The 27,107-nt window shown below is 41.7% G+C and overlaps 6 protein-coding genes across 6 annotated transcripts; 3 read left to right on the top strand and 3 right to left on the bottom strand.

The window, feature by feature from the left end:
- EAF01_001753 (uncharacterized protein) lies at nucleotides 1–1,966 on the top strand (the record flags this gene model as incomplete). Its single annotated transcript, XM_038910003.1, has 2 exons — nucleotides 1–68; nucleotides 133–1,966. 2 exons carry the CDS (start codon nucleotides 1–3, stop codon nucleotides 1,718–1,720), a joined length of 1,656 nt encoding a protein of 551 aa, XP_038774815.1. The 3' UTR covers nucleotides 1,721–1,966.
- Nucleotides 1,967–4,527: 2,561 nt separating this feature from the next.
- On the top strand, nucleotides 4,528–10,237 carry EAF01_001754 (uncharacterized protein; the record flags this gene model as incomplete). Its single annotated transcript, XM_038910004.1, has 13 exons — nucleotides 4,528–4,649; nucleotides 4,701–4,785; nucleotides 4,989–5,154; nucleotides 5,208–5,234; nucleotides 5,285–5,366; nucleotides 5,506–5,917; nucleotides 5,981–6,734; nucleotides 6,816–8,166; nucleotides 8,605–8,952; nucleotides 9,017–9,520; nucleotides 9,574–9,686; nucleotides 9,755–9,979; nucleotides 10,083–10,237. 13 exons carry the CDS (start codon nucleotides 4,528–4,530, stop codon nucleotides 10,235–10,237), a joined length of 4,344 nt encoding a protein of 1,447 aa, XP_038774816.1.
- Nucleotides 10,238–11,225: 988 nt separating this feature from the next.
- On the bottom strand, nucleotides 11,226–11,751 carry EAF01_001755 (uncharacterized protein; the record flags this gene model as incomplete). The annotated part of the gene is made up of 2 exons (XM_038910005.1): nucleotides 11,226–11,331; nucleotides 11,645–11,751. The coding sequence occupies 2 exons, from the start codon at nucleotides 11,749–11,751 to the stop codon at nucleotides 11,226–11,228; spliced, it is 213 nt and encodes a 70-aa protein (XP_038774817.1).
- Nucleotides 11,752–12,605: 854 nt separating this feature from the next.
- Nucleotides 12,606–13,077, bottom strand: EAF01_001756 (uncharacterized protein; the record flags this gene model as incomplete). The annotated part of the gene is made up of 2 exons (XM_038910006.1): nucleotides 12,606–12,928; nucleotides 12,966–13,077. 2 exons carry the CDS (start codon nucleotides 13,075–13,077, stop codon nucleotides 12,606–12,608), a joined length of 435 nt encoding a protein of 144 aa, XP_038774818.1.
- A 549-nt stretch (nucleotides 13,078–13,626) lies between these two features.
- EAF01_001757 (uncharacterized protein) lies at nucleotides 13,627–17,277 on the top strand (the record flags this gene model as incomplete). Its single annotated transcript, XM_038910007.1, has 14 exons — nucleotides 13,627–14,021; nucleotides 14,085–14,449; nucleotides 14,503–14,627; nucleotides 14,680–14,760; nucleotides 14,815–15,119; nucleotides 15,167–15,191; nucleotides 15,247–15,327; nucleotides 15,379–15,403; nucleotides 15,454–15,596; nucleotides 15,645–15,694; nucleotides 15,760–15,972; nucleotides 16,022–16,192; nucleotides 16,261–16,447; nucleotides 16,501–17,277. The coding sequence occupies 14 exons, from the start codon at nucleotides 13,627–13,629 to the stop codon at nucleotides 17,275–17,277; spliced, it is 2,943 nt and encodes a 980-aa protein (XP_038774819.1).
- Nucleotides 17,278–23,561: 6,284 nt separating this feature from the next.
- Nucleotides 23,562–26,714, bottom strand: EAF01_001758 (uncharacterized protein; the record flags this gene model as incomplete). Its single annotated transcript, XM_038910008.1, has 1 exon — nucleotides 23,562–26,714. One exon carries the CDS (start codon nucleotides 26,712–26,714, stop codon nucleotides 23,562–23,564), a length of 3,153 nt encoding a protein of 1,050 aa, XP_038774820.1.
- Nucleotides 26,715–27,107: the final 393 nt, after the last annotated feature.

Consider the following 27,107-nt stretch of genomic DNA (forward strand, 5'->3'; position numbering starts at 1 on the left):
ATGAGCTCCAGTATTATGCGATTCCGATACGGTGGTAGTAAAGTCCGATCGGGTTGCATTACATGCAAGTAGGTAGTATTCTGGGCCGAAACCCTCCGGAGAATTCTTTTCATTAAGCTTATTTGGTATTAGGGCGCGCCGGGTGAAATGTGACGAAGGCAAGCCGACATGTCAACGATGTCTCAAGGCCAAACGAACTTGCGGAGGATATGCACCTCCATCATCCATGTCCACCTCCTGTAGCCGGCCACTCAAATTCGTTGTATATTCTGCTTCCTCGCCTGTTGACGCATTAAGTCTCCTACCCGGTATCACACCAAGAGAGCAAAGATTCTTTGATTTCTTTCGGCTTCGAACAGCGGTAGAGTTGACGGGACCTTTCGAAGCGGATCTTTGGTCTTCTGTTTTGTTACAAACGGCTCATGCAGAATCGGCTATTTTTAATGCTGTTGTTGCCTTGGGGGCTCTTCATGAGAATTTTGGGCATTCAAGAGATGTCCAAGCATTGGATTCGAATTATGCCTTGATTCATTATCAAAAGGCTATTCAAAGAATAGTCAACCCCAAGGCTTTAAACATTGATATTGTTCTTATGATGTGCCTGGTTTTCTCCGCTTTTGACAATCTAAGGAACAATTATGAGGCTTCCTTAACCCACATCGCTGGTGGTATAAAGATTCTTATCGAGGAAGATAAGAGACTTGGGGGACTCAAGGATGGTTCTTTGCAAAAGGATGTTTTTCTTCCTATGTTTGCTCGGTTAGAAAATCAAATTACAGAATGCGGACAAACAGCCACTGCGGCTAATACTACACGCCTCCTTCAACTGCCTACCCTCAACATACCTCATACCTTCACGACAGTAGAGGAAGCGCAGAATGCATTCGATTTATACCTTTCTTATCTATGGAATATGATGGAGCAATTGGGAGAAGCCAACAAACATCGTATACCTCCTCCTCCGGTGCTTCAGCGCTACCACAGATATGATGGCCTTTCAAGATGGTTAGATCCTTTGGATCCATTACGAAAACATATCGATTTTTCTACATGTCAGACTCCACCAATTCATGGAGCAAATATGCGATACGGATTTTCATCTTGGTGCGCGGCGTTTGATGCTTCCGACTTTCCACCATTCCATCCAGCAGTTCTCTTGTTACAAATGAGTCGTACGATAGTTTCAATTCTCCTCAATATCGATATAGCGATAGGTGAAATAGCTTGGGATTCTTACCTCCCCCAATATCAAATGATACTTGATTATGCCGAGATGACCTCTCCAAATAAATTTATGATTAGTCCTAATCAGGGAGGAACTCCTCCAACCTTTCATTACCATCGCGGCTTCCTTACTCCTATCTATTTAGTTTCCACTAGATGTCGAGATCCGTCAATGCGTCGTCGAGCTTTGCGTATTCTTGAAAATTGTAATCGAAAGGAAGGCATTATTGATAGTATGATATACACTAAAATTGCCAAAAAAATGATGGACATTGAAGAAGGAGCCGCGATTGAAGAAATGAGGAAAAAGGGCACAAGTCAAAACCTTGGTGATTATATTATAGAGAAGGCGGAGCAGATATCGGAAAAATGCAGGATTAGAGAGTCTATCGCCAAATTTGTGCCAGGAGGAGGAGGATTGGTCGGATATAAAAGAGAAGGGATATGGCACACGGTAGATAATGAAGAACCAGTATCAGTTGATTGGCAAAAGTAATAGTACTTATTGAGCGTTGGCGAATCAGGCTAAGGGGGACCTTATAAATAGAGATGGTGGAAACTGGCAGTGCTGTGTACATTAAAAAAAGGATACTTAATAAGACACTATAATCGCAGATATATACAGAGGAAATTATGATTTCTTCAGAAGATTCAAGCGCAATCAAAGCTTCAGACATCATTGGAGGACCAAATTTGAACCACGAGGAGTGGTGAAGATCCTCCCTAGCCTGAAAGTCGAGCACGTTTTGAAGCCGCAACACATCGCGCTCAAGGTATGAACTAGCACGCAATATACGATATAAAAAGTGTTCAAAATCTTACATGAAGCTCAATTTGTACGTTCCTAACTAAGCATGAGAATACGGGAAGGGAAATAGCTGAGCCGGTACATCATGCAACAACAAACAAAAATCTTTTTGATGCAAACAAGTATGATCGACGATAAAACTAATGATAGGGCTGTGGATGAATCTTTTAGGAGGAGAACCATTAATCAATTGTAATTACCCGTTATCATTTACACCCATTGATGATGTTGTGGCATGGATAAAATCGGAGAACGATCCGAGAAATGAATGACCGAACTATCAGGCCAGTTATGCAGCAGTCAATTTCGCCAAGAGCTTTTAAACGTTCATCCGGATGAGAATTCCCCCGCAAAATGACTTCGGCTGAAAAGTGTTCCAGAAGACATGCAACAAAAAGTATTTGGAAAAAAAAAAAGTGAAGCTCGAACCGATGATCATAAAGTCAATAAAGCCAGTTATCAAGTAAGTTGATTCCTGTACTAAGCTTGCGCTTGCAAGACGTGGCAAAGGAGTGTGAGTTGTGTAAAGACAAGTAGTACCTAGGTATCCAAAGCGAGTGGTTGACTATCGATTTCTGGTTTGCTTCCTCCTCGAGATGCAAGACATTGATATGCAGCCGAAAAGCTTTGATGTGTTGGTAAATGCATGAAGAGCCATGTTGTAGATATCGTCAAGAACCCCGCACCTCGATTGTAAGATTACCAACTTTGGGGACTGTCTCAAGATCTCTCGCAGCCACTGATATATACTCCACCGCCAGCAACTGTGTTCGGATAGTTCTGCGTAGGATATAGTGCAACGTTTCTACCCAATGGCGTATCAGCTACATCACATTTAACATTTTTGGCGTGTTATCGATGAGATCCGTGTGCGCTGCGAAAAGAGTGGCAATGGCGGGGTTGCTGAACGGGACGCACAAAGTGTTGAAACGCCCGCGGGACGAAAATTCAGGTATAAGGATATGAAAAGCAGGAAAATTTGCAGAGCTCGAGACGAAACCTCATCGATGTGAGAAAGAGAATGCTCGACGGGGAAGCCATAGTGTGCGAGAGCGTAGAGGATTAACGGATACAAAATGAAGGGGACAAACCTCATGATAGTGACTAGATTTGAGAAAACCAATAGGGAGAGTTACAAGCCCCCATTAACATTTTAGAATACACGGCTATTGATACGTACCTAGGTATGCATATATATATATGACAAAGAGTTTTGAGGTAAAAGGACAACAAGATATTATTGAGCTGCAATATCCGATCAATGCCGTTAACCTCAGGCCGAGCGTGCCGGAAAGGCTCAATCGACTCTGGTGGGACCACTGGTGGGCTCGTAGAGATGATATGAAATAGAAAGTTTGCAAACCTCGGTGCAGTTCTTAGTTGTTGTGGATTTCTTGATGATTTCGTTTTCAGGGTCGTTCCATGATCACTGTACCAGGTAAGGTTAATGTCCCTACGTAGCGTAATGGTAGTTTTGATACCCCGCCATACCTTGGCGAAAAGTTTGATTCCTTGTGTCCCTTGAACCCCAGAAACTTCACTCGCAGTTCACGACATGGAAGAATTTTTTGACGTAATAATATGCGAATGTCTGGATTCATCTAGCAAGGCCTTTCAATATGAGATACAGATGCTAGAATGTCTGGAGGCTTTAAATTGTCTACAGAACTCTTCACCTGACCAAATCGGTTTCGAGAAACCATGAAAAACAAATTTGCTGAGAATGAGATGTTGCGTTGTTGGGAAAGTTCTCGATCAATGTGCTTGCCATCTTCGGAATCTAGAGGGTCTACATTCGCCGTATCTCATGCTCTTATGCAACGTTCAAAACTCTGCTTCGGGTATGATTTAGATCTCACAGACACCAATGCAGATAGCCTTCTGCAATGGAAGTTGCAAGAACGTGGTCGGGGTTTGACGTGCTTGCCTGTTCCTGTTCACATGGCTTGCTCCTTCCTCTGCTCTGAAAATTGCCCTTTATCTGTCACTATCTCGTTCTTGAGTGGGGATGGTCAAATTTGGTCAAGTCAGTCGAGTTTGCCCCCTCATTATCTCTCTTTCATCTTTCCAAGGAATAATTCACACTGGATTCTGCAATATCATGATCAGGAGAAGACCCCGAGTCCTAAATCTCTCTGCTTGATTCATCATATCTCCCTTCACCAATACCTGAGTATTATCATTGCATGCTATCATATATTTTCATATCGCCCCTCCAGATAGATATTGGTATATGAATAACAAAGGTAAATTGCCGCAACCTCTACAATCTCTACAATCTCTACGGCAAATCCAGGCAGAATCATAGCGAGAAAAGCCTTTGGAAGAGGAAAAATCTCCAAAGTATCGGAGAGCTCGCACCATTCAAAAGAATAGGACCTCAATGCCAATATATCGTCTCACCATTTAAACAGAGGCGAAAACCATCCTCTCGACTCTCGTCGTATATCGCAACTAATTCCGGTGCAAATAAATCTCCAAAGAGCCTCAACAACATGCTATTCTCTTCTTTTTACATTACCGTGCTTCTTACGGTGATCTGCAGTGATGTTTTAGTTCAAAGCCTCTCATCTACGGACGAATATAGAGATGCGGATTTGCAGCAAACAGGATATTTGTAAGTACTTTTCTTCCCATATACTAGAGCAAGATTCTGAATAATCATCAGGACTAATCATAACATGGACCCGGGAATTATTGACAGTTCATCATTTGGTCAGCTGTGGAAAGTCGCTTTCAATTACCAAGAACAGGTTAGTAATGCCACCATTGTTTCAGCTCAATCTCAGAATTGAACGGCAAGATATTGTACGTGATACCCGTACAGATCAACCATCAAAATGTCTTCAAGCGTTGACTTTTGCATGATTCTAACTACAACGTTTGTGATATGAAAATGCCTTTTCTGGGTATAGGATCATTTTAAAAGTGCATGAAAAACTGCTGACAAAAACAGTTCTATGCTAAACCATTAACTTATACACCACTTACAGGCGGCCCCCAATTGGTATTTCTTGCATCTAACCAAAATTATATCAGAACCCTAAATGCCGAGACTGGAGTTCTTATAAACTTAAGACAAGTTCATACTCCTTTCTTACAATCTGATATAGGATGTACAGGTAAGTTTGAATGTGAAAGAATGATTGGATTTCATTGAATAACATGTTGCAAGATATTCCCAATTACATTGGTATCATAGGTAAATAAGAGTTATGTCCTTATCTTATTCCACCACTAATCAAGTTATAGGCACACCAACTATTGACCCCGCCACTGATATAGTATATTTCTTTTCCAAAACTTATATTCCAAATTATAGAGCTCCAGGAAAGTAAGTATCAGTGGTTTAACAATTCCATCATCTTACTGCCTAACTCCGTTCCCTGATTTCATACTATCAATTCTTCATTCTTCTCATTTGGCTTCAGAGTATATCATTGATAAATCTTACTGACTCTACGATCTCGCAGTACTGGAACAGCAAATGGTGTTTATTACTTTCATGCGGTCAATATCAGTACTTTACTTGACGTGGATTCTTACCCAATTCTTATTGACGGCGCAATCGCAGATAATGCCCCCGAAAAGTATTTTATAGGAGGGGTTATTCTACAACGTCCTTCATTGACACAAATTGGAAGTGTAGTATATGGCTCCTTTGGGGGCCATTGCGATCTATTCAATTACACTGGTCTTGTCATGGGTATCGACATTAACAAAGCCAAGATTATCACAAACTGGGCGGTTGAAAGTGGACCATTAGTTCCACAAACAAATATTTTGCTTGACGGAGGTGGAGGCGGAGAAGGTGGTATATGGATGAGTGGAATGGGATTGGCAACTGATGGAGCTAGAATTTTCCTTGTATCTGGTAATGGTGGTGTAAGTATGCCATGCTCCCTAGCAGTTACTCAATGCCACTTGGTAACTGACAGTCTTCTCTAGGCTCATCAAAACCAAGGGACACCAGCTTCAGGTTCGAGTGGCTGTCAAACACTAGGAGAGGCAACCATAAATCTCGCCTTGGACAGCGCAGGTGTAATATCCGTATCGGATTACTTCCAACCTTATGACTATCAGAACATGGATGCTGGTGATCAAGATTTTGGTAGTGGAGGTATTGTTCTACTCGATCCCATAGTATTCAAAGGCACAGGTGTAGAAAAAATGGCCGTTACTGCTGGTAAAAACGGAAAAATTTATATCCTAAATGCGAATAATCTTGGTGGATACAAGCTAGGACCTGGACAAACGGATAATATCTTGCAAACAATCGTCACGAGTGCTGCCGTCTTTGGTGCATGCGGCTCTTATCCTCTCGAGGGTGGTTTTATCTACTGCACTCCAGTCGGGTTGGCAACATCAGTCTATCAACTCACATTCACATCTAGCGGTCTTCCCCAATTTTCCAAAGTTGGTCAAACGAATGAGGTCTCTGCAGGTCGTGTTGGAGTTGGAATACCAACTGTCACTAGCTTCAATAACCAAATCGGTACAGCAATTCTATGGATGACAGACCCTGATGCTGGCCTCCGTGCATGGTATGCTGTACCCCAGAATGGTGTTTTACAAACAATCAAGCTATCTCAAATAGGAGGCGCAAACAAATTCCAACGTCCAGCTTTCGGAAATGGTCGAGTATATACAACAGATTCAAACGGCGTTCTTTATTGTCTCGGAGCTCCTGTTAATCTTCCCTGTGAGTATCACTATTTTCTTGAACAATTCTTCTGTTTGATTCTTCCAAATGAAACAGCAATTTATGCTAATCTGTTGTTAGTAAACTGTTCCTCTCCAATTGATTTCGGCATCATTGCGCTTGGAGATAAGTCTTTCCAGACTGTCAATTGTACAACAAATATTGCGATTACTTCAATAAACGGTGCGACTGTTGGAACCGGGTACTTCTCCGTTGATAATTCAACATTGCCAACAGGTCCATTGAAAGCGGGGGCCACATTTACATTTCCCGTCACCTGGGACTTGACAAATGTTCAAATTGGAGCAACGCCGAATACATCTTTTGGAAATGTATCTCCTGGAATAAAAAGCACACCTTTGACAATTCTAACGACAAATGCTGTCGCCGGCTTTGCTACTCTTTATCCAATAAGTTTGACTGGTACAGAGGTCTCCTCAAAGCCCTTCCTAGCTATTGCTCCGACTACGGTGGATTATGGCGGAATTATTATCACAGATGAAAGTGATATAAATTCCCAATCGGCTATCTTTACGATATCAAATAAAGGGTTGATGGCGATGACAATCCTGGGGTATGCATATACTGCGGATGACTTAGATGATAGTCCGATATTCATCAACAGCACCGTGATAAATGGGACATGGGATTTGGGGTTTGGTTATTTCAGTGCAGTAGGTCTTCCGGAAATTGGAAGTCAAATTGCTCCTAGCTCGCAAATATCTATCCAATCTTCCTTTGAACCAACCAATGGAACCAGATCATATAATTCTTATTGGCAAGTGTGGTCCGATGGAGGTACGGTCAACATTATTCTTGAGGGTATTGCCTCAACGGCTCCAATAACCAATTTTTCAATTAGCAATGGCGAAGGTGGATGGCTTCCTCAAGCCAATCTTCTTATGGACTTTGGCAAAGTAGCACCTGGAAGTTCATCTTCCCAGCAAATACGGATTTGTAATGTTGGAGGCTCATCACTAGAGATTAGTAAGAGCAAGCCACCAAATGGCGTCTTTCACATTAGTGACCCAACGGAATTGCACGAATCACAACAGATAGCTGTCAATGATTGTGCATATGGAACCGTTATTTTCTCAGCAAATGTGGAACAATACAATCAGCCAGACTTCGTGCTCAACAATACTTGGACTTTGAATACAGATGATGTCAACTGGGGAGTTCACGTTGTCGAAATCACTGGAATCGTCATCTCGAAGAAGGTTGGCCCAGTAAATTCTACAACCGGGAAAACAATCTACAATTATCTCGGATGCTTTCGGGAATCTAACATTGGACCACGTCTGTTACCTAATCAAGGGTATACGCCCAACGTCACTGGAAACAGCAATAATATGTGCCAAGAAGCATGTTATGGAATCGCACAATACAGCTTTGCTGGTACAGAATATACTAGCCAATGTTGGTGTGGCAAGTAAGTTTCCAAGATTCACTATTCTCTTTGGTTTTACTGCCTACATTTGTTCCTCGATTTCACCCTTCATGTTCGTATTTCATTCCATGTGCTATTTCTGGTTCTTCATGCAACATTCACATTCCACTTGCTTCATTTGCTTCGTTTTCCTTCGAAATCTGCCCTTTATGCGATCATAAGGTCGAGGCTTTTCGTGTTCTGTCAAATCCCCTCAAGTAATATCTGCAGGTTCTAAGTAGCACCTGGGCATTATTTGATTTATCCCCGAGGATCGAGATTGGGTTTAGCGTATCCACAAGCGAGAACGCTAGATTCAATCCTGGCCCTTTATGGGATTACGTACGAGAGATCCCCTCGGATCAAATACTGGAGGATCTCCCAAAGATTTTCAACATCCATATTGTTCTTGTATGCAATACTGACTCCTCAAACTTATAGTAATCCACCACCTCTAGCTTCACAAGATCCTACTAATGCACTGTGTAATTTTGCTTGCCCTGGTGACCCGACCGATGGATGTGGAGGAACTGGCTATATCTCCATTTTCTATAACCCTACAGAATATGTGGCTGGATCTGATCCAGCATTGTATGGTCCCAAGACAGTCAATAGTGTTGGTAATTATAATTACTTAGGATGTTATAGTGAAGCGACAAATGATCGTGCTTTGGGTGGTTTCAGCCCTCAAGCACCATCTACAGGATTTACAATCGAATTATGTGCAACTGCTTGCAAAGGATTTACATACTTTGGTATGGAGTATGCTAACGAATGCTATTGTGGGAAGTGAGTATATCCTCGTTTGACTCCAAAATTTCCACCTCGTAATGCTGACTCCGCGAACTTATAGTGCATTAGGTGTCGGCTCGGTCAATCAGACTAGTGATACTCCAAGCATTAATGGATGTTCCATGCTTTGTAAGGGTAATGCCAAAGAATATTGCGGTGGACCAGGAAAACTTGATGTATATATGCTTAACACAGCAACTTCTTCGTCGCCATCTATGATCTCGACAAGTACAACTGCGTCTACTACCAGCTCAAGCGGTACTTCTTCAATTTCTACGACGGAGAATACTACATCAACTTCCATATCAACTTTGTCGTCCTCAATATCCCCAACAACGTCAACACCCTCAACAATATCAACAACCTCGGTATTTCCTACGCCCACAGGGCCCATCACGGTAACAAATCTTACCGGCTATAACTATCTAGGATGCTACAGTGAAGCAACCACAGGTCGTGCCCTCTCTGGTCTACGACCCGCGCCTCCTATCGGAGGATTCACAATAGAGTCTTGTCAATCGAGCTGCTCGGCTTTTGAATATTTCGGAATGGAGTATTCTAATGAGTTAGCCTGATCCAACCTCCACTCACTGCATTGTCGCAACTAACTTTCTTTAGATGCTATTGCGGTGCAACCATAAATGCCGGCTCAGTTCTTCAAGAAAGCATCATCCCGAGTGTTAATGGATGTGATATGTTGTGCGCTGGAAATTCTGGAGAATATTGTGGAGGTTACGTGTCCAAATTTTCCATCCCATTACCTTCCTACAGAGATACATCTACTAATACATAACAATAGGTGGTTCCAGACTCAACATGTACCAGTTTAATGGCACTATCTCGGCACCATCAGGACCAATCACAGTCATGAATTTAACGGGCTGGAATTATTTAGGATGCTATAATGAATCTACAAAAGGTCGTGCTTTGAGTGGTTTAGAGAATCCAATTCCGGGGATGAATACTAGTGTGGAGGCTTGTTCTATGGCCTGTGGTGGGTGGACTTATTTTGGTGTTGAGTATGGTGAGTACATTTCATGTTATCTAGGTTACAAGATAGAAAGAGATGGAAAAGTGATAGTATGACTGGGGTTAAAATTAGTGCTAATGATGACTGCGAACTTTAGGAGATGAATGCTACTGCGGATCAAACATAAATGCAGGCGCAACACTCCAATCAGGCCTATCACCGAGCATGACAGGGTGTAATATGGTTTGTGCTGGCAATAGGACGGAAGTATGTGGAGGGAGTTTGAGGTTAAATTTATATCAGGTCATGTGAGGGAGGAAGCTATGGTTAGAGAAGAGCGTTAGAGGTATGTTCATCCATAACTGGACATCTAGCTGGGCGCTTTTGCTTATAATTGGCCTTAAGCTTCCGTCTCTGACGAAAGATTACTGCCAGAATGAGGACATGAGAGATGGTGGGAATGGAAGGAAGTGGAAACACAGGAAATTGTTGCTTTTAGACAGTATTTCATCATTGTGGTGGCTTCAAGTGAGCTTCTCAGCAAAATGAGCTTCATATTTTCTTGAGTTAGAATGGATTTATCAAAATTGCTAATCTGAAAGGAAAATGATGATTTGCGGCGCACAATGGATGATTTTGGGGAGGTAATCGTTATGTCCAGAAGTTTGATAATGAAGAGGAAAATCGTGCCGGTTGAGAGGTTTCGTGTAAGGAATACATAGGAAGATGATATGGGTGATCATCTGATGTATGACGGAGGAGGGAAAATGTGTAGAGTAGTGATAAATGGGGGTTTGGCGATGAAAGAGATAGGAATGCTACAATAATCGGCATATTTAGTTGGTTAATAAAGAGTATCAGTAGCACTGAGGGCCTCGGGAATTTATGTTTATCTCTTCGTTGTTTCAAATAAGATGACAGTCATTAGGACTATATGATTTGCGTGGATACTCATCTGAATATTTAAAGTTTAGCTCTTTTAATACCTTAGATTCTGTCTCAGAGGTCGAGATGTTGAATTTTGGGATTGTAGCTTGGATGATAGTATAATCTGGGTCCTCATAATCTGAAGGATAACAGAACAGCAGGAATAGTTATGTTTGTGTAGAGTTTGGGGCTGGTATTTATACTCCTGGCAAACTTTTAACTTCTCAATTATCGGAAAATAGAGAACGATCTGCTAACTTCTATGTATTACATATAGAACGTGTATTCTTCATTTAGCGACTATATCTCCTCATTTCTAATGTCAAAGCCCATATCTCCCAGCTCTCTCAAAGTCAACGCCAGCCTGCAAATCTCAAGTCCTTGTTTTCTCCGGTGATCCATTATCAACAAACTTGACGGTAAAGCGGAGAAAGCTTGCTGGATGAGAATCTGGTAATGTGGTAAGAGCAGTATCGACCCTTGATTCTGGTTAGTTTCGGTCAATAATCCACTGTCGTCTCGGAAAATTATCTGTAGCCACGGAAGTCCTTCGCACGATTAGAGAGTACAGTAGCGGTCGCCAGGATCGAGAACTTGGTTTTAACTAGGCGACGGTTTTATGTGATGTGAGCCATGGTGTCACGATTCTTTGAAATATGCGCTTCGTCTACGGTGATGTGATTGAATAAACCTTCAATAATGAGCGACAGCGAGATTGCGTTGATTATTTAACTATGGAACTTATTAGTGGTTGGTAGAGGACTGGCATATTGGAATCCGCGAGAAACTTACCCGTGTTCAGAATCCGACGATTTGATAATCATACCCAACCCTGTGGCATCGGCTAACAAACAAGTTTTCACGTTAGGGTTATCCAGTATCCTTATCATCTGTCTCATTCCGGTCACTTGCTAGCTTTTGCACCGGAAGGTTGGAATGTTGGAAGGAAAGCGAGGATATTAAGGATTGAAGCTAAAGAATTTATAATCGCTGATGTAGCTGTGTGGTTGGTATTCTGCAATATCCAGAAAACTTTCCATCTTGGCCATTTTTGCCATGGTAGCGACTGATGCGGCCACAAAAGACTTGGAAGCGTTTAAATTGAAGAGAGCTTCGAATCTCCCTCTCTCGAAAGACGCTCTCGTCGTTCATAACTTCGGCATCAGTACCCACATCTCTTTCTGCAACTTTGACGAGCTAAGAATTTGTCCTTGAAATTTCTCAAAACTACTTGGATGTTGAGGTATTGTCCACACTGAGTGTTCAAGATCGTGGTTCTTATTCCGAGGTGCTTTCAAAATCGTTATTTGCTGTATAAATTTGCATACATCAGGCAATTTCAATACCACGCGTGGGGCAGACGTCATCTCACCTGCTGGTGTTCGCGAGGAACTACCAGAAGCGGCAGATCTTTGGTTTAAAGAAAATGATGGAGGAGGACGTCGATCAACATTTATAGCTGTCTGTTCCGACAATTGATCCAGGCTTCCCATGTTAATACCAAACGAACTCATGCGTGGTGATCGAGGAGATGAATGCTGTATTACCTTCTGCAACTCTTTGGGAGTGGACTTATTATCTGGTGTGTCTCCGAACACACTCCCAGATGGATGCCGATTAGTGACTCCCTTCACGCTAGGATTTTCGACACCAGTGCTTTTTCTCTTCGAGGCTTTGATTTTTGATGGTTTTCATCCGCGGTAGCTCCAACAACACACATCCAGTGTCTGACCTGCTTCTCTTTCTCACTCATCTACCTATTAGTGGATAGACCGTTGCGTCTAGTCGAATTAAAGATATACAGCCGATACAAGCATAAGACATAGTGATCAGCATCCTGCCAACCCTTCATATGCGGATCTGGATCAGAGTATTTGCCGTCACCGTATGCCCGTCCTTCGATGATCATCTTTTGGACTGTTACAATAGAGGAAACTTTGGGATTAGGTGCTGTTAAAGTGCGCGGGTGGATAGCACTCTTATATAATAAGTCGAAATGGAGGCAGAAGTCATGGGATTGCAGAAAATCGCTAATGGCGTCTGCATTAGGAAGTCCCAGGTCAGGAGGCCATCTTTCTAAAGTTCTGAGAGGCATTGTGATCGATATAAACACCTGCCGACTTGTTGGTAGATGGACTATCTTCACTGGATAAGAGCATGTCTGCCAATGTCTTTGGCTTCTTGGCGTCTGCTGCAGCACTTCTAGCACCCGCTGATAATGCCATGCTTGTAGTGCTGCCTGTCTCGAGTTTCGAGCAAAAGTGGTCTAGCTGTCGATCATAGAAGAGATCGAAAAATCGAAAACTGATAAATTGGAAAGGTCAGTTATGCTTCTGAAAAAAGAATTTTTCAGGTGATTACCTTGGAAAGAGAAATTGTGATTGAGAAAGATACTCCGGTAGAAGAAATCGAAGAGTTTGAGGTGTTTGGAGGTTTGTATTGATGACGGTGGCGGTTATGGTGGAGATTTTTGTTGTTGTTGTCGTCGTCGTCGTTGAGGGTTAAAGGATGGATGGAGGAAATTGAAGATTGAAAGCGTGAAAAAACAGTAAAGCGTGCTAGTCGATCCAAAATTGAGATTGACGCTGAGTTCAAAAAGAATTTTTGATTCGTCAGACGATTTCATTCCAAGTGAGTCTTGTTTTCAGTGATGACCAATTTTGTTTTCACCGATATGCAGTCTTGGATTCCATGAAAAGGTTGTTGGGAAATTGATGAATAAGAAGTTAACACAAAATTATATAAAATCTGGCAGAATTTTTTGGGAAACACCGATGAAGGCTGAAGAAGATGATTTGAGGGAAAGTGATGCAGCCGCATGGTCTGCATCCCGCGCAGACTCTTCACCTCGAACACCTTGTAAGCGACCACGGCCTTATTACAGTTATATGGAGGATGAAGACGAAGACAAGCTCGATGTTCCGCTCAAGAATGAAGCTTCCGATTCAGGAGAATTCCCCCTGGCAAATGATATTTGCAGCTCTTCAAAACGTCAAAAATCTCTACAAAATGACCTTCCAATTCCTCGTGGCCAGTTCAATCTCTCTAGACCACGAGTGAATGAACGTTCTGTCGAATTTCCTTCCAGCAATAGAAGTGATTACGAAGAATCAGAAGAACGTGGATCCAGCGACAATGAGAATGATGAAGACAGCTTGTTTGTAGCTGCGTAAGTCCCACCATCTCGAAACGAGGCAAAGGTAACGAAGAATTTTCGTCAAAGACCATCCAGATGCGCTGAAGAATGGTGGAGTCGCCCAGAAAATACGAACACCAAATTGACCAAGTCGCAAAGTCGCCGGGCCTTTGCAAAAGATGGAGCTGAAGACAAATTACAAAGCATGATGAATCACGATCCTCTTGCAGGGAAGGGTTCCGAGCGTACTGGAGCACCAACTCAATTTCTTGATGTATCCAACAAGAGTGAATGGTTCAAGTTATTATCCAACCTTAATCTACCCGGAGATTGTCGAGGAGATCCAAGTTCATTGAAAGTTGCGAGTGAGAGCTTTGGACTTGGCAAGATCAAGCTTATACATCTTGAGAATGACAAGAGTCTTCACAAAACAACATGGCTGCTTAAAGGCATGAAAACTCGTGAGTGGCACAAAATTTCTGTTTCATTGATGTTCACTAACTTCAGAGTGCAGCATTATGGCATCACCAGCTCATCAGTGTTCACTGGATGATGGGTCGGGAATTTTCCAGGGAGGGACCCAAAGGGGAAATTAATGCAGATGCCATGGGACTGGGCAAAACCGTCGAAATGCTAGCGGTACGTTTAAGCTATCAATACATACTCGTCAAACGCTAAGGTTCATTGCAAGGCAATCGTCGCAAATCCGAGACCTAAAGGTGCTATTAAAAAGAAGATTGGACCTACACTGATCATTTGTCCTGCTTGCATTGTGAGTCTTGGTTCACGCTGCATGAAAGTTTTGACATGTTCTAACTCGGATCAGATCGACCAATGGCAATTCGAGATCGAGAAACATTTGGAGGAAGACAATTACCAAAATGTTGTTATTTATAAAGGAGGCGCAGGTCCCACAAAGGCGAACTTGATGGGTGCAGATATTGTGCTCGCTTCTTATAGCCAGGCCAGAATCAGTTGCCCTTGGCCGCCAGAAACTATTTTGCGAAGACTGAGAAAAGAAGCCACGAGTAAGGGTAATAAAGCACCGATGAATCCAAAAGCGGTTGAAGACTGGATGATAGACATCGCGAAGAGCAAGGTGGACTTCTGCATAAAATTTCCTGGTATCGAGTAAGTCCATGTGCCAGACTATTCTTTTATTACATTGGTTAACATAGCCTACAGGTGGTTCTTGATGAAGCAGTATGTACTCCATAATCACTTTGAACAATAGTCATTACGCAGCTAACATACGCAGCAAAACATCAAAAATGAGGCTGTTCGCACGAGTCATGCAGCGAATGCTTTATTAGGTCAAAATAGATGGGCCATGAGCGGAGTAAGATACTCCTCCTTCGACCCAACAGCTTCTATCATACTAATGTTATAGACACCAATGATGAACCGACGAGAAGGTGATATTCTTCCTTCTATCTCTAAACTCCAATGACTGATTTGAGAGTAGAATTGTACCCCTACTTTAGGTTCCTAAAAGATCCAGCAATCACAAACCTCTCCATGCAAGTCAAATCGCTCGGTGGTAGACATTATGACACTAGAACTAACAAACTATACAGGTTCACGCGCGAGTTCTGTGAAGAAAACAATGTTTGTGATTATCCTTTGTTTTTATTTACCTTCTATTCAATATGATAGAAAAGATGTGACGAGCGAATTGATAAGGTTCTAGGCTGCATCATCCTCAGGTGATTAAGAGTTACTCAGGGAGTCCGTTAGACCTAGACATTGTTCATGACTAATCTGACAATAGACGAACAATGACCGATAGAATACTTGGGAGAGAAGTTGTGGAAATTCCTCCTTTCACGAAGAAGAATAACCTGATAATGTTTAATCAGGCAACTGAAATACTTTATCGAGCAGTTGAGCAGCGATTCCGCGACCTCGTGAAAGAAGCATTCCAGAATGACGATCCGCGGAAAAAGATGCAATATTCCATTGTTGCTGTACTTCGACTCCGACAGTAAGCTTTGAATTGTACTCTTGAAGCTTTTCACTAACCTGGCATGAAGATTTACTGCACATCCTCTGATCATTGAGTCGCAAATGAAGGTTATTCATCCTGTGGTTGTTATTGACACAAAAGATGTTCCAAGCTCATACTGTATAGATCATGTTCGATATCAAGGAGCTCAAGGAGATCCAAAAGCAAGTGAATGGCGCAGACCCCCAGTTACACTATCGTAAGTATATCCCTCATATACCTTTCTTTTCTTGTCTAAGGATTCCTAGGAATTGATCTGTGGATCAGAGATCTGGAGTGTGGGCGCGAGAATCCCAGATCTTTCAAGTTTCAAGATGCAGATGCATGTGGTATTTGCGATGAAGTAGAAATTGAGGATGCGCAGCAAGTTCGTACTTGCAAGAATCGTCATATCTTCTGCAGATCGTGCATTAATCATTATTGTACTACTCAAGCTGCCACAGAACAGGTTGATGTAAGTTTAATTCGAGAATGATTCCCACTCTTCACATTACTAATCATGATTAGGATGGTAAAATGAAATGCCCAGCAGCTTTTTGCGAAGGAACATTCGAATACGACCGTCTCAAAAATGTCAACAGTACCCCAAAAGAAAGATCATCTAAGCAGAAAAAGGGAAGAGACGTATTGAGATATGTCCCTCCTCTAGGAGCTCGATCAGAATGGTTAGAAGATGTCGATGCTGGAAGATTTGGTCTACCACAAAGTACAAAATTAGCAGAAATTCGAGAACTGCTTGTGGAGTGGAGAAGAGAAGCACAATCAGATAAAACCATTATCTTTGTTCAGTGGAAGGCGATGATCCTTCTCATTGGCATGATGCTCGAGGAAGAGGACTTTAATTTTGTGTATTACACCGGTGATATGAGCAAGAGAAAGCGTGCAGCTGCTATGGATTTATTCAAGAACATGAAAGAAGTTACCGTTATGATCATGGGCTTACAGGTTGGAGGTGTTGGGCTTAATATAACCTGTGCTAACAGAGCAATTATGGTTGACCTGTGGTGGAACCAGACAATAGAAATGCGGGCAAATGCTCGAATCTATCGAATCGGGCAACTAAATGAAACTCACTTTCGGAGAGGGGTCGTGAGGCGCACCGTTGACATACGTCTTGCGTTGATGCAAATGAGAAAGAATGCTTTGATTGCAGGAACTCGCAAGGCTCTTGGCGATCATGGTCAAATGTCAGCTTTGGGTCGTGTCATTGAGGATGAGAATGGCAATCCTATTGACATCGTTGCGGATTACAGAGCCCTCGATAGAGCGGAAGTTCTGGCTTGACTCAAACCATGCGATTCTGATATGACAGGACCAGGTGTATATCATAGTTCAGGTCAAGAAGAGGACGCAGGAGAGGGCGGTGCTAATGAGCCGATGGAAACTGAAAAGGCAGGCCCGGAGATCGACGCGTACCCAGAGGCAAACGCATTTGAAACAGACTTCAACGGCGAGGCTTTACAAAAAGAATTTAGAAGAACAAACGATATTGCTGACAACGATTATGAATTTCCGCAACTCTGATGTGGACGCAATCCTTGCTTTTGTTCGAACAACCATCGCCTGGCAGTTTTGCAAAGACGTCGACTACAACTTTTTCCTCGATGACATTCTCATAATGATCACGAGATTACTCTTTGATTCATCGGTGAGCACATGGAGGATCCAGACCTCCAGCGAAACACCAATTCCATGTCATCCTCGCAGTATCCGACTGAATCCGTCTTTTCGTCCTCAGTAGTTTTTGTCATCAGCATTTCCGTCAACTATACCTGAGGATTTCGAATTCCAGATGTAGTTGGCGCCTATCGACACATTTCTGCAGAGATTTTTAGTCCGCCCGGGAGAACTATCGAAGAAAATTGCAATTTCAACGTCTTCAAAGGCTCCCTCCCCACCAAAAGTTTTATCCCCGTGCTTTCATCAATATTCACCTCGCGTCACCAAGTTCTAAGATCCACCTCCATCGCATTTTCAATTCGACATTTTTGCTGTCATTAGCAACTGTCTTTGCTCCTTGCTCTGAACTGCTGCTATGATCAACAAAATTTATCGACCTTCGCTAGAAACCTTTGCTGTCATCCCCGAAATTTGATATTCCGCATCTAGAATATCTCCTATCCTTAACGACACACGGCGACTGCTCAGCTGGGACGAATGCAAGGATGGAAATCTAGAATTCCCCTTCCACAAAAATATCACAAATGGCACCATTTCATTAGCACGACCCCAGTTATCTTTTCTCAAAGCGAATTTAATCTTGATAAATTTTTCTTTAGACGAGAATAAGGACGCAAGCGAAAAATAGTTAGTTCCATACATGTCTTACCATTCTCGGGATGTGAGAAAAAAATGATCATCAGTTTTTAAATAATGGGGCAAATTATACTGCGTGATATATGTGACTTCGATAGTGAAGTGAAAATGTAAGAGTTCTAGATCCTCCTCACTGTACACGTAATTGTGACGATTGCATTATTTAGAATATTAAGGTAAAAAGCTAAAAGAGCTTTTAAAAAAAAAGTGGTAATATACAGAATTGTAAATTATATAAGTCCCTAAATGATTTATTAATAAAATAGGATTATTATATTACTTTTTTTTTTTTGAAAAGTTTGTTTTTGAGCGTATAATAGTAGTATTTTAAATATGGTTCTATAATTTAGTTATATTATAATCTATATTTTCTATTATTTTTAATATTTGATTTATAGTTTTAATATTTTTTATAATTTAATTGGTAGTGTTGTTGATTGTTTTATAGAAGTATGTATTTTATAGTTTTATTGTTTTTATAAGAAAAACTTTGAAATTAATAGGAAAGGGTTTTGAAAGTTGTTAAAAAATAAAATGAGTGAAAAAAAGAAAATCTGTTTGAGATACAGTTTTTGTTGATGGTGCTGATAGAACGATAGAAGTGTTAGTAAAGTATGAATTGATTTGATAGATTAATTAAATAAGCTGTTTTGTTATAATATTGATTATATAAATATATTAATGTTTTAAATTAATTAAATTCTATAGTTTGTAACGTAACGTATGGGGAACTCGGACATATGGGGAACTCGGACACTTTTAGCCCATCACCAACTTGAAAACCGCAATAACTTTTATTATGCATACCCAATCACCTTCTACATCTGCTCAAATTGAAGAGAAGCTTCAAAAGGCTATAATTTCACTTCAATTGAAAGAATTTAAATCAATTAGAAAGGCTGCAGAGCATTTTGAAGTCCCTAAGTCTACCCTAGCTGATAGGCTGGCTGGGAAGAAAACACGTTCCCAAACCCACGAAATGGCTCAAATTCTTTCAAACGCAGAAGAAAATACTCTTGTACGATGGATTTCACGACTTAACATCACTGGATTCCCTGCTACACCTATGTTGGTGAAGGAAATGGCCGACGAAATTCGTCTTCGACGCGTTCGGGTCGCATCATCTCGAAATCCTACCTCGACAGAAATTCCACCTATAGGCCACGAATGGATCTATAGATTCCAAAAACGACATCCAGAACTTAAAACATACTATTCATGTCAATTAGAGTCTAATCGGACTAAAGAAGCAACTCCGGAGAATATTCAGGCTTGGTTTGACACGTTTCGCACGCGTCTCATTAAGCGAAAGTATGAATTAGATGATATGTATAATATGGATGAAACCGGATTTGGAGTTGGAAGTACTCAAAGTACGCGCATTATAGTCGATTCTACTCAGAAATCGAATTGGAAAGTTACAGCTGGCAAGCAAGAATGGATAACTGCATTTGAATGTGTCAATGCAGCTGGAAATGCTCTATCACCTATGGTCATTTTCAAGGCTCAGAATACGAATTCTGCATGGATTCCAAAGGACACACCTCAAAGCTGGCAGTTCTCTACTAGTACAAATGGATGGACCTCAAATAGCCATGGATTAGAATGGTTAAAAAGGGTTTTCGAACCAGAATCCAAGAAAGTGTCAGGTGACCGACCTCGACTTTTGATCATGGATGGCCATTCAAGCCATATTACAGATAGCTTTATTGCTTTCTGTATAGATAATGATATTGATTTACTTATATTACCTCCTCATTGCTCTCACTTGCTTCAGCCACTTGATATTGCGGTGTATGGGCCAATGAAACGATATCATGCTTTAGAGGTCGATCGATATTCTCGAGCTGGTGTAAAGCGAATCCAAAGAGCTGAATGGGTAGAACTCTTTCAAAATATTAGAAAAAAAGCATTGAATTCTTCTAATATTAAAGCTGGCCGGAGAGGAGCTGGTTTAGTACCTTTTGCCCCACGAAAAGTACTCGATTCATTACCATTTAACTCCTCCCAGCAACCTTCTACTCCACAAATGAGAACCCCCAATCAAGACCTAGACTTGTCTATATTCAGGAGTTCTCCTTCAGATGGAACAGAACTAAGGCAAGCAAATCAGATCTTTAATACAGCTCTAGCAAGCAGTGGTTCTCCTGCATCGCCAACTCGTCGATATGCCAAGAGAATGACTAGGCTTGTAGAATCTCAAAATGCTGAGATAGCCCTACTTCGGAAACAGCTCTCTGATGCTCAGGAGGTAATTGAGACTCGAAAGAAAAGAACTAAAGGCAAAAGAGTCAAATTACAAGGTCAATTTGTCTTTAGTACTAAGGAAGTATTGAAAATGGTACGTGAGGCGGAGGAAAAACCGAAGGAGAAAAAGCCACGAGGACGGCCACGCAAACGCCCAATTGAAGAATCAGAAGAAGAGATTGAAGAAGAAGAGCTAGAGAATAGTTCAAGTGATTCGGAATTGGAATTGGAGGATTGTGTGGCTCGTAGAACAAGATCGCGTGTAGAATAATTGAAAAAGTGTCCGAGTTCCCCATATGTCCGAGTTCCCCATACGTTACGTTATATTAGATTTAAAATCTTTAAATTTATTGTAGAGTAAGAAAACTTTAAATAATATAATAGTAAGGTATTAGCTTATTGGTGAATAAGATTTGTAAAATGAAACTAAAAAAAGGTTTTAATCGAAAGTCGTATGAATGATTATATTAAGGGAGTAGGTGTGAAAGGTAGTAGGTATTTAGTGAATGAGCTAATAATAGAAAGCTTTGTAGGAGCGATTATGTTACGACGGCATCCAATATACCGCGTCACATGGTCAGGAAGTCACGTGATGGACCTAGAGGATCTAGGGGATCGAAGAATAAACATCTAGATCCATAGGATCCAGAGGATCCAGACAAGACAGAACTGTAGGTTCTGCAGAGCAGGAAGGTCTATATAAGAGAACAGATTTCATTACAATGTAGAGCTTCGTGCTCAAGAACAATCATTAGTTTCATTACTATAGTTACGAGAATTGCAACCAGTTACAACCTTATTGAATTCCTACTTGAAGTCTAGTCTAAACCACCTCGAGAGATCTCTAGACACTTCCACGTGACCCTAGAGGCAGCTCCCGTAACAGATTAAGAGCTTTCAAATTTTATATAATCTTAGTATAATATAACAATTGTATTATTTAGAATATTAAGGTAAAGAGTTAAAAGAGTTTTTAAGAGAAAAGTAGTAATATACAGGATTGTGGATCACATAAGTCCCTAAGCGATCCACTAATATGACAGGATCGTCACAGTAATACTTTTCTGACTAAAACCTTTGAATTTTCAACTTTTCAGATCCTAGTTTAATCATTCTCATATGAAATAAATTGAAGGATTACTTCTTTAAATTATAAAGAATTAATAAAAATATAAAAAAATTATTTCATTTTTTTATAAATTTTTTTTAGTATAATTATAAATATTTAAAATAGAAAATTTTAGAGTGCTAATGTTCTTTAGAAAATTTGCTTATTTTATGTAGGAAAAATATTACAAGTTAGAGTTTTTAACTTTTTTAATTTCAAGCTGATATAAAACTTCAATCAAATTAGTAAAAAATAAAACATAAATTTTTCTATATTCCAACAGATTTCAATTATTGATTCAAAAAGTTTCAATTCAATAAATAAAGAATTGAAATAGTTATTCAGTTATTCAGTATTTTAGTTTATATGGGAAAACAAGAATTTTGCAGGGATTATGTCACAAACCATCACGGTGTGCGGTAAGTAAGTTCGATATCTCTTACTTTGATTTCCTTATCGTATGAGATCTTCCCAATACTGTCATGGCTGTCTCTTTCAGAAAGGATATGTGCGTAGTATCTCCCTAATAATGATGCATTCTGATCCCTAGATTGGGATGTGTCCAATCTTGTACTATAGAGGATTGGTTATATAATATCCCACCCAAGCTCTGTAGTGGATTACATATCTTTTTGCCTTCCATCTTCCCATTTCCATTCTCCATTTCCATTCTCCATTAGCTTCTCACGTCTTGCCATCTCCTCGTCCAGAAATCCCTCTTCCCTTTCCATTCTCCAATTTTCTCCTCCCTCTCCCTCCTCCTATTTTCTCCACCTCCTCCCATATCCAAACTCATACCCATCCACCTCCGCCTCCGCCTCCACATCTACCTCTATAGTCCCCCCCCCTTACCCCCGTTTCCCCCAACCTAACCCTCGAACCTGCTTCTCATTCCACTACCTACTCTAAAGACCAGAACAATCCAGCCCCTTCCACAAAAACTCAATCAAACTTCTTCCAGCTCTTTCTCTCACCCCCTTCTTCCAGCCCTTCTCCCTCATCCTGTGATTCAATTCCTTCAAACAATCCACTCAAATAGGTACCCTATAATCTCCCTACCAGTCCCCTCCAGAAAACCCAACCCAACACATCTCAACCCCCAAAACACAGCATATCAAAAGAAGACAAATCAATAACACCGCAGACATAGCAAACCGAAAAAATTCGACAGGCAAGGTGCACGAAATCAAAATGGTATCATTACTGCTTTAATAAATTTCCCTTTAAGCACCCACGGTACCACCCACATATCCACCAATCCATCCCCCTCCCTCCCTCCATTTCATTCCCTTCCAATCCCTTTGCTTTATCATCCAATTCCCTCCTCGGAAAAAAAGTAAACCCCCTATCTCAAAAGAAACAAATGTAACTCAATGTAAAGAAAAAGAAATGTACTTGATATCCATCCACTTCCATCTCATGCCATCTCAACCTAACAGATCCTATCCCATTCCAACATATCTCCCACCTCCAAATGAATTCTCCGACTTTATCTGCATAAAAACATACCAAATAAGAGAACCAATCGAAAGTCTTTTTTCATATTTCCTGTTTCGTACTTGCGACTTGCCATTCACAACAAATCAGATACCCCGCATATTTGTCTTCTTTAGCACCACAAAGATTCAAGATTGGGTTTCAAACCCCATCTCGAAACGAAAGTAAAAACTAACACCGGACCTTTCCAACTTCCTCGTGACTGATCCTCAGCTTCGGCTTAAAAGGGAAAACTGATTTAAGCCCGTTGATTCATCGTATTAAGTAATTTATTGAAGCACCGTCTTCAAGTCCAGTGAGTAAGTCGTTAATGATCGATCATGAGTAGGCTTTTGATCCACTCACTCCCAAAATTTCATCCAAATCCACTGCTGGCCGGAAAGTTTTGCGGATGAAAGTTTCATCTATCTCTGCCCAGCATACCCTTCATTAATCTCTGCCTCATTTCCTCGCCACCATCAAAACCCCCTGCACTACCACCCGCTCCGTAACTTCCACTTCCCGCCCTATTGTTCCTTAATAAATCATTCGCGCCTCCATCAAATGCATTGCCCAATCCAGAGCTCGTACCATAAATACTGTTTGTATTTGCATTACTTCTTGAACTACCACCACCCAAACTATTCATGTTCGTTTGACCGTAAGCGGACGCGGATGTGTGGCCCAAGGTAGGAAGATCGAGAGTGGGGAGGTCAATGTAAGAAGGATCTGCGTATTGATTATAAGATTGTTGTTGATGAGTGGTTGGGGTAGCACGAGTATAGGATGAGGTTTGATTCAAAGCGGAAGGTTTATAATCAGGTTGCGAGTAGGATGGAGTTGCAGTGGAAATAGATGTTGTGCGAGGATTATAGGATGTTTCTGGTTGCGAATAAGTTGGTGAAGGATTAGCCAGGGACGATGAAGTTCGGTATGACGTATCAGGTTGAGAGAAAGAGGGTGATGATTGAGCTATGGTGTGAGGACTAGCTGTTCGGTAAGAATTTTCGGCATGTGCGAATTGTGGTGAGGCTTGGGTCATAGTACCAGCTCGGTAGCTGTTACCCATCTGAGGCGATGGTTGGTGAGCGCCATATCGTTGGTTTGCTTGCGGATTCGAGGAGTATTGTGAGACATAATTAGTACCACCATGATTCGGGAAATAACTATTCGAAGCATTTCTCGGAACATTTTGCGACATCTTTTGAGTCTGATCATCGCGTGGATGGCCTTGCTGTGACGTCTGATGTTGCATTTGAACTTGCTGAGGTTGTTGAGAAGTTTGCTGAGTCATTTGTTGTGGTGTTGATTGTGGAATTGATGCAGATTTTTGATGTTGACGTCCCTGAGGTGTGATTGTCGAAGTTGTCGGAGTAATACTGCGTCCATTCTGTTGTCCAAGGTCTTGTTGGAATCGAGCATAATGAGCTTCCAATCCATCAGCAGGTCGAGTTACAGGTGTATTTTGTTGCGTCTGTTGGATGCTTTGTACTGAAGTAGCCGGGGAATCTGGAATAGAACTTGTTGAGATGGGAGGTGTAGCGTTACTGACGACCGAAGAGCCAGGTTTTTTGCCAGTGGAAGGACCATTGGTGCCGGGAACCTTTGGCTTTCGCTGCCGTTTAGGAGGTGGTGGAACAAGAGTTTCAACCATTGGAGGTACAGATTCCCATTGCACATTAGAGGTATCTTTCTGCACAACGGGAATTTCAGCAGGCGCGGGTAGAGGACTGATGTTCTTAGAAGTATGACTAGTTTGTGATTGCGATCCTGACATGTTTTGAGATGTGGTCATTGGAGCAGTTTTAGGCTTATTGGGACCACGCTTTCGTTTTGTACCGCCAGCTGTAGGAGTACCGTTGTTTACAGGTGTTCCTTGAGTCGAATTGAAACTAGTAGGACCTTCTGCAGGTGTTTGAAATGCTTCAATAACGGCACGTTCCTCGGGGCTATATTGATCTGGTGGGGGAATTGAAGAAGTATGATTATGGTTATTGTTCGAGTCTGTATTCCAATGTTCTGCCGAGTATGTGAGTTGTGGCTGACCACTCTTATTGTTTGTGTCTGTCACTGGGACAATTGGTGATTCCTTCGTAGAAACGGGTTTATCAGCTACCATCTTTGCAACTGCTGCGGATTGATGCTGAACGTTTTGTTCCGATGGTGTTGGATCTGCTGTGGTAGTATCGACATTATTCAATCCCCCAGTATTCTCACTCCCCGTTGATACTTCCTTTCCCTTGTTTCTTGATCCTTTAGGTCTACCTCTTCTTCGCTTGCTTGTAGATTCGGTATCAGGAGCATGATTCTCGATTTGTCCTCTGAAGGGAGTGGCTGGTCGATCTGACTCTGTCTGAATCGGTCGACTAAAGTTTGGACTAGCCATTGCCGCCGATGGGAGTGGTGCCGCTGCTGTTGTTACCGGTATTGGTGGAGCTGACATCGGGGGCGCAGTATTGACTAAAGCTACGGATTGAGGTAATCCCCAAGTGGGAGCTTGAACAGCAGGGCCATATCCAAAACCGTTTGCGGGACCAGGCGCCTCGGATGTACCATTCTCTGGACCTTTCGAGTCTCTCGGTGGTCTTCCACGACCCCTCTTTCCCTTGGCAGATGGTGGTTCTTGTGGCCTTGGTATTGGTGGTGGTTCAGGGTTGGCTGAAAGATCGGGAAATATTTCTGCCAGCCATCCTATGAATAATGCTCCAGTCTCTCTTGTATTCGCGCTTTCAGGAAAGATACCATCTTCCGGTGGTGGTGCACCAGGTATACCTCCAAAATATGCCACTGCTTTACAAACCTGATCGACGACAGTAACTGGATTGATGCTTCTTAATAATGTCAACAATCGCGCTTGTTCGTATTTAGTCTCATCAGGAGTTAGCGGCCTCGCACGTTGTTTGTGTTCATCTCGTGAAGCAAACGGCGACGCGCGATTCCCACCTTCATTTTTTGCCGCCTCGAGTCCCCTCTTTTTCGGCGGAGCATATTTTTCATTGGCAGCAGCTTTCGCTCGTGATGCGGTATTCTCGCTCGTCCTCCTTGCTGCAGCATCACGTTCAGCTGAAGCATCTTTCCCTGGTGCCTCTTTCTTTCCTGGCGTGCTGGCTCCCATATGCATCACACCAAAATTGCCCTTTTTATTATCGGTCTTGCCTTTTAACTTTGATGGTACGGGGTTTCGAACCCTTCCATCTTTATTGGGACCTAGGACCCCATCGGTAGCCTGGTTCGAATTCAATTCTACCAACTCCAATGGCAACGCGCCGAAACCGCCTCTGGGCGAGGAAGATGATTGATCTTTCTGTATGGATTTACCAGGAGCAACTGTAGGCGTAAGATCCGTGGTATTCTGACCCGACGGAGGGCGCGATGATTGTGCCATCGAATTCTTCGTGGTGGATGTGATGTCGAGAGCGAATTTACTAACTTGGTTCGCGTTGGGTGATTGTATTTTAGAATGGAGCTCGGTCGCATTAACGATATCGGTGTCAACAAATCGATTGATATGAAAGTGACCAAAATTACCTTTACCTGCTACAACTGAAGATAAACTAGATGACACTGTTGACATGATCGAGATTGAATGTAAGATGTTGTCGCCATCCCAATCTCTATTTTGTTGTACAAGGGAATTAGGTAGTTTTAGGGTAAGAGCTACTTTGGTTTAGGTTAATTGTTAACCACGGGATCGCGTTTAACTGAATAAGCTATGGCCCCCAAAAATTGTAAGGGAAGGCGAGCGAGGCAGTGTTTACTAGGGACGAGCCGTAGATAGAGAGATAGATAGATAGGATAGACCTTGGTATAAGACCAGATAAAAGGGTGATTGAGAGGGAACAAGAGTGAATCATGCAAAGTGTATATATGTCATTTACTAAAGTCGTTAGTATTTACCCCAGAATTGAGACAATTGATGCTGGTTTATTGTGGAGTGAGAGAAGATTGGTGATTAGTATATCTTCAA

This window comes from Botrytis porri, assembly GCF_014898465.1.
Source record: "Botrytis porri strain MUCL 3234 chromosome Unknown BPOR_002, whole genome shotgun sequence".
NCBI classification, from domain to species: Eukaryota; Fungi; Ascomycota; class Leotiomycetes; order Helotiales; family Sclerotiniaceae; genus Botrytis; species Botrytis porri.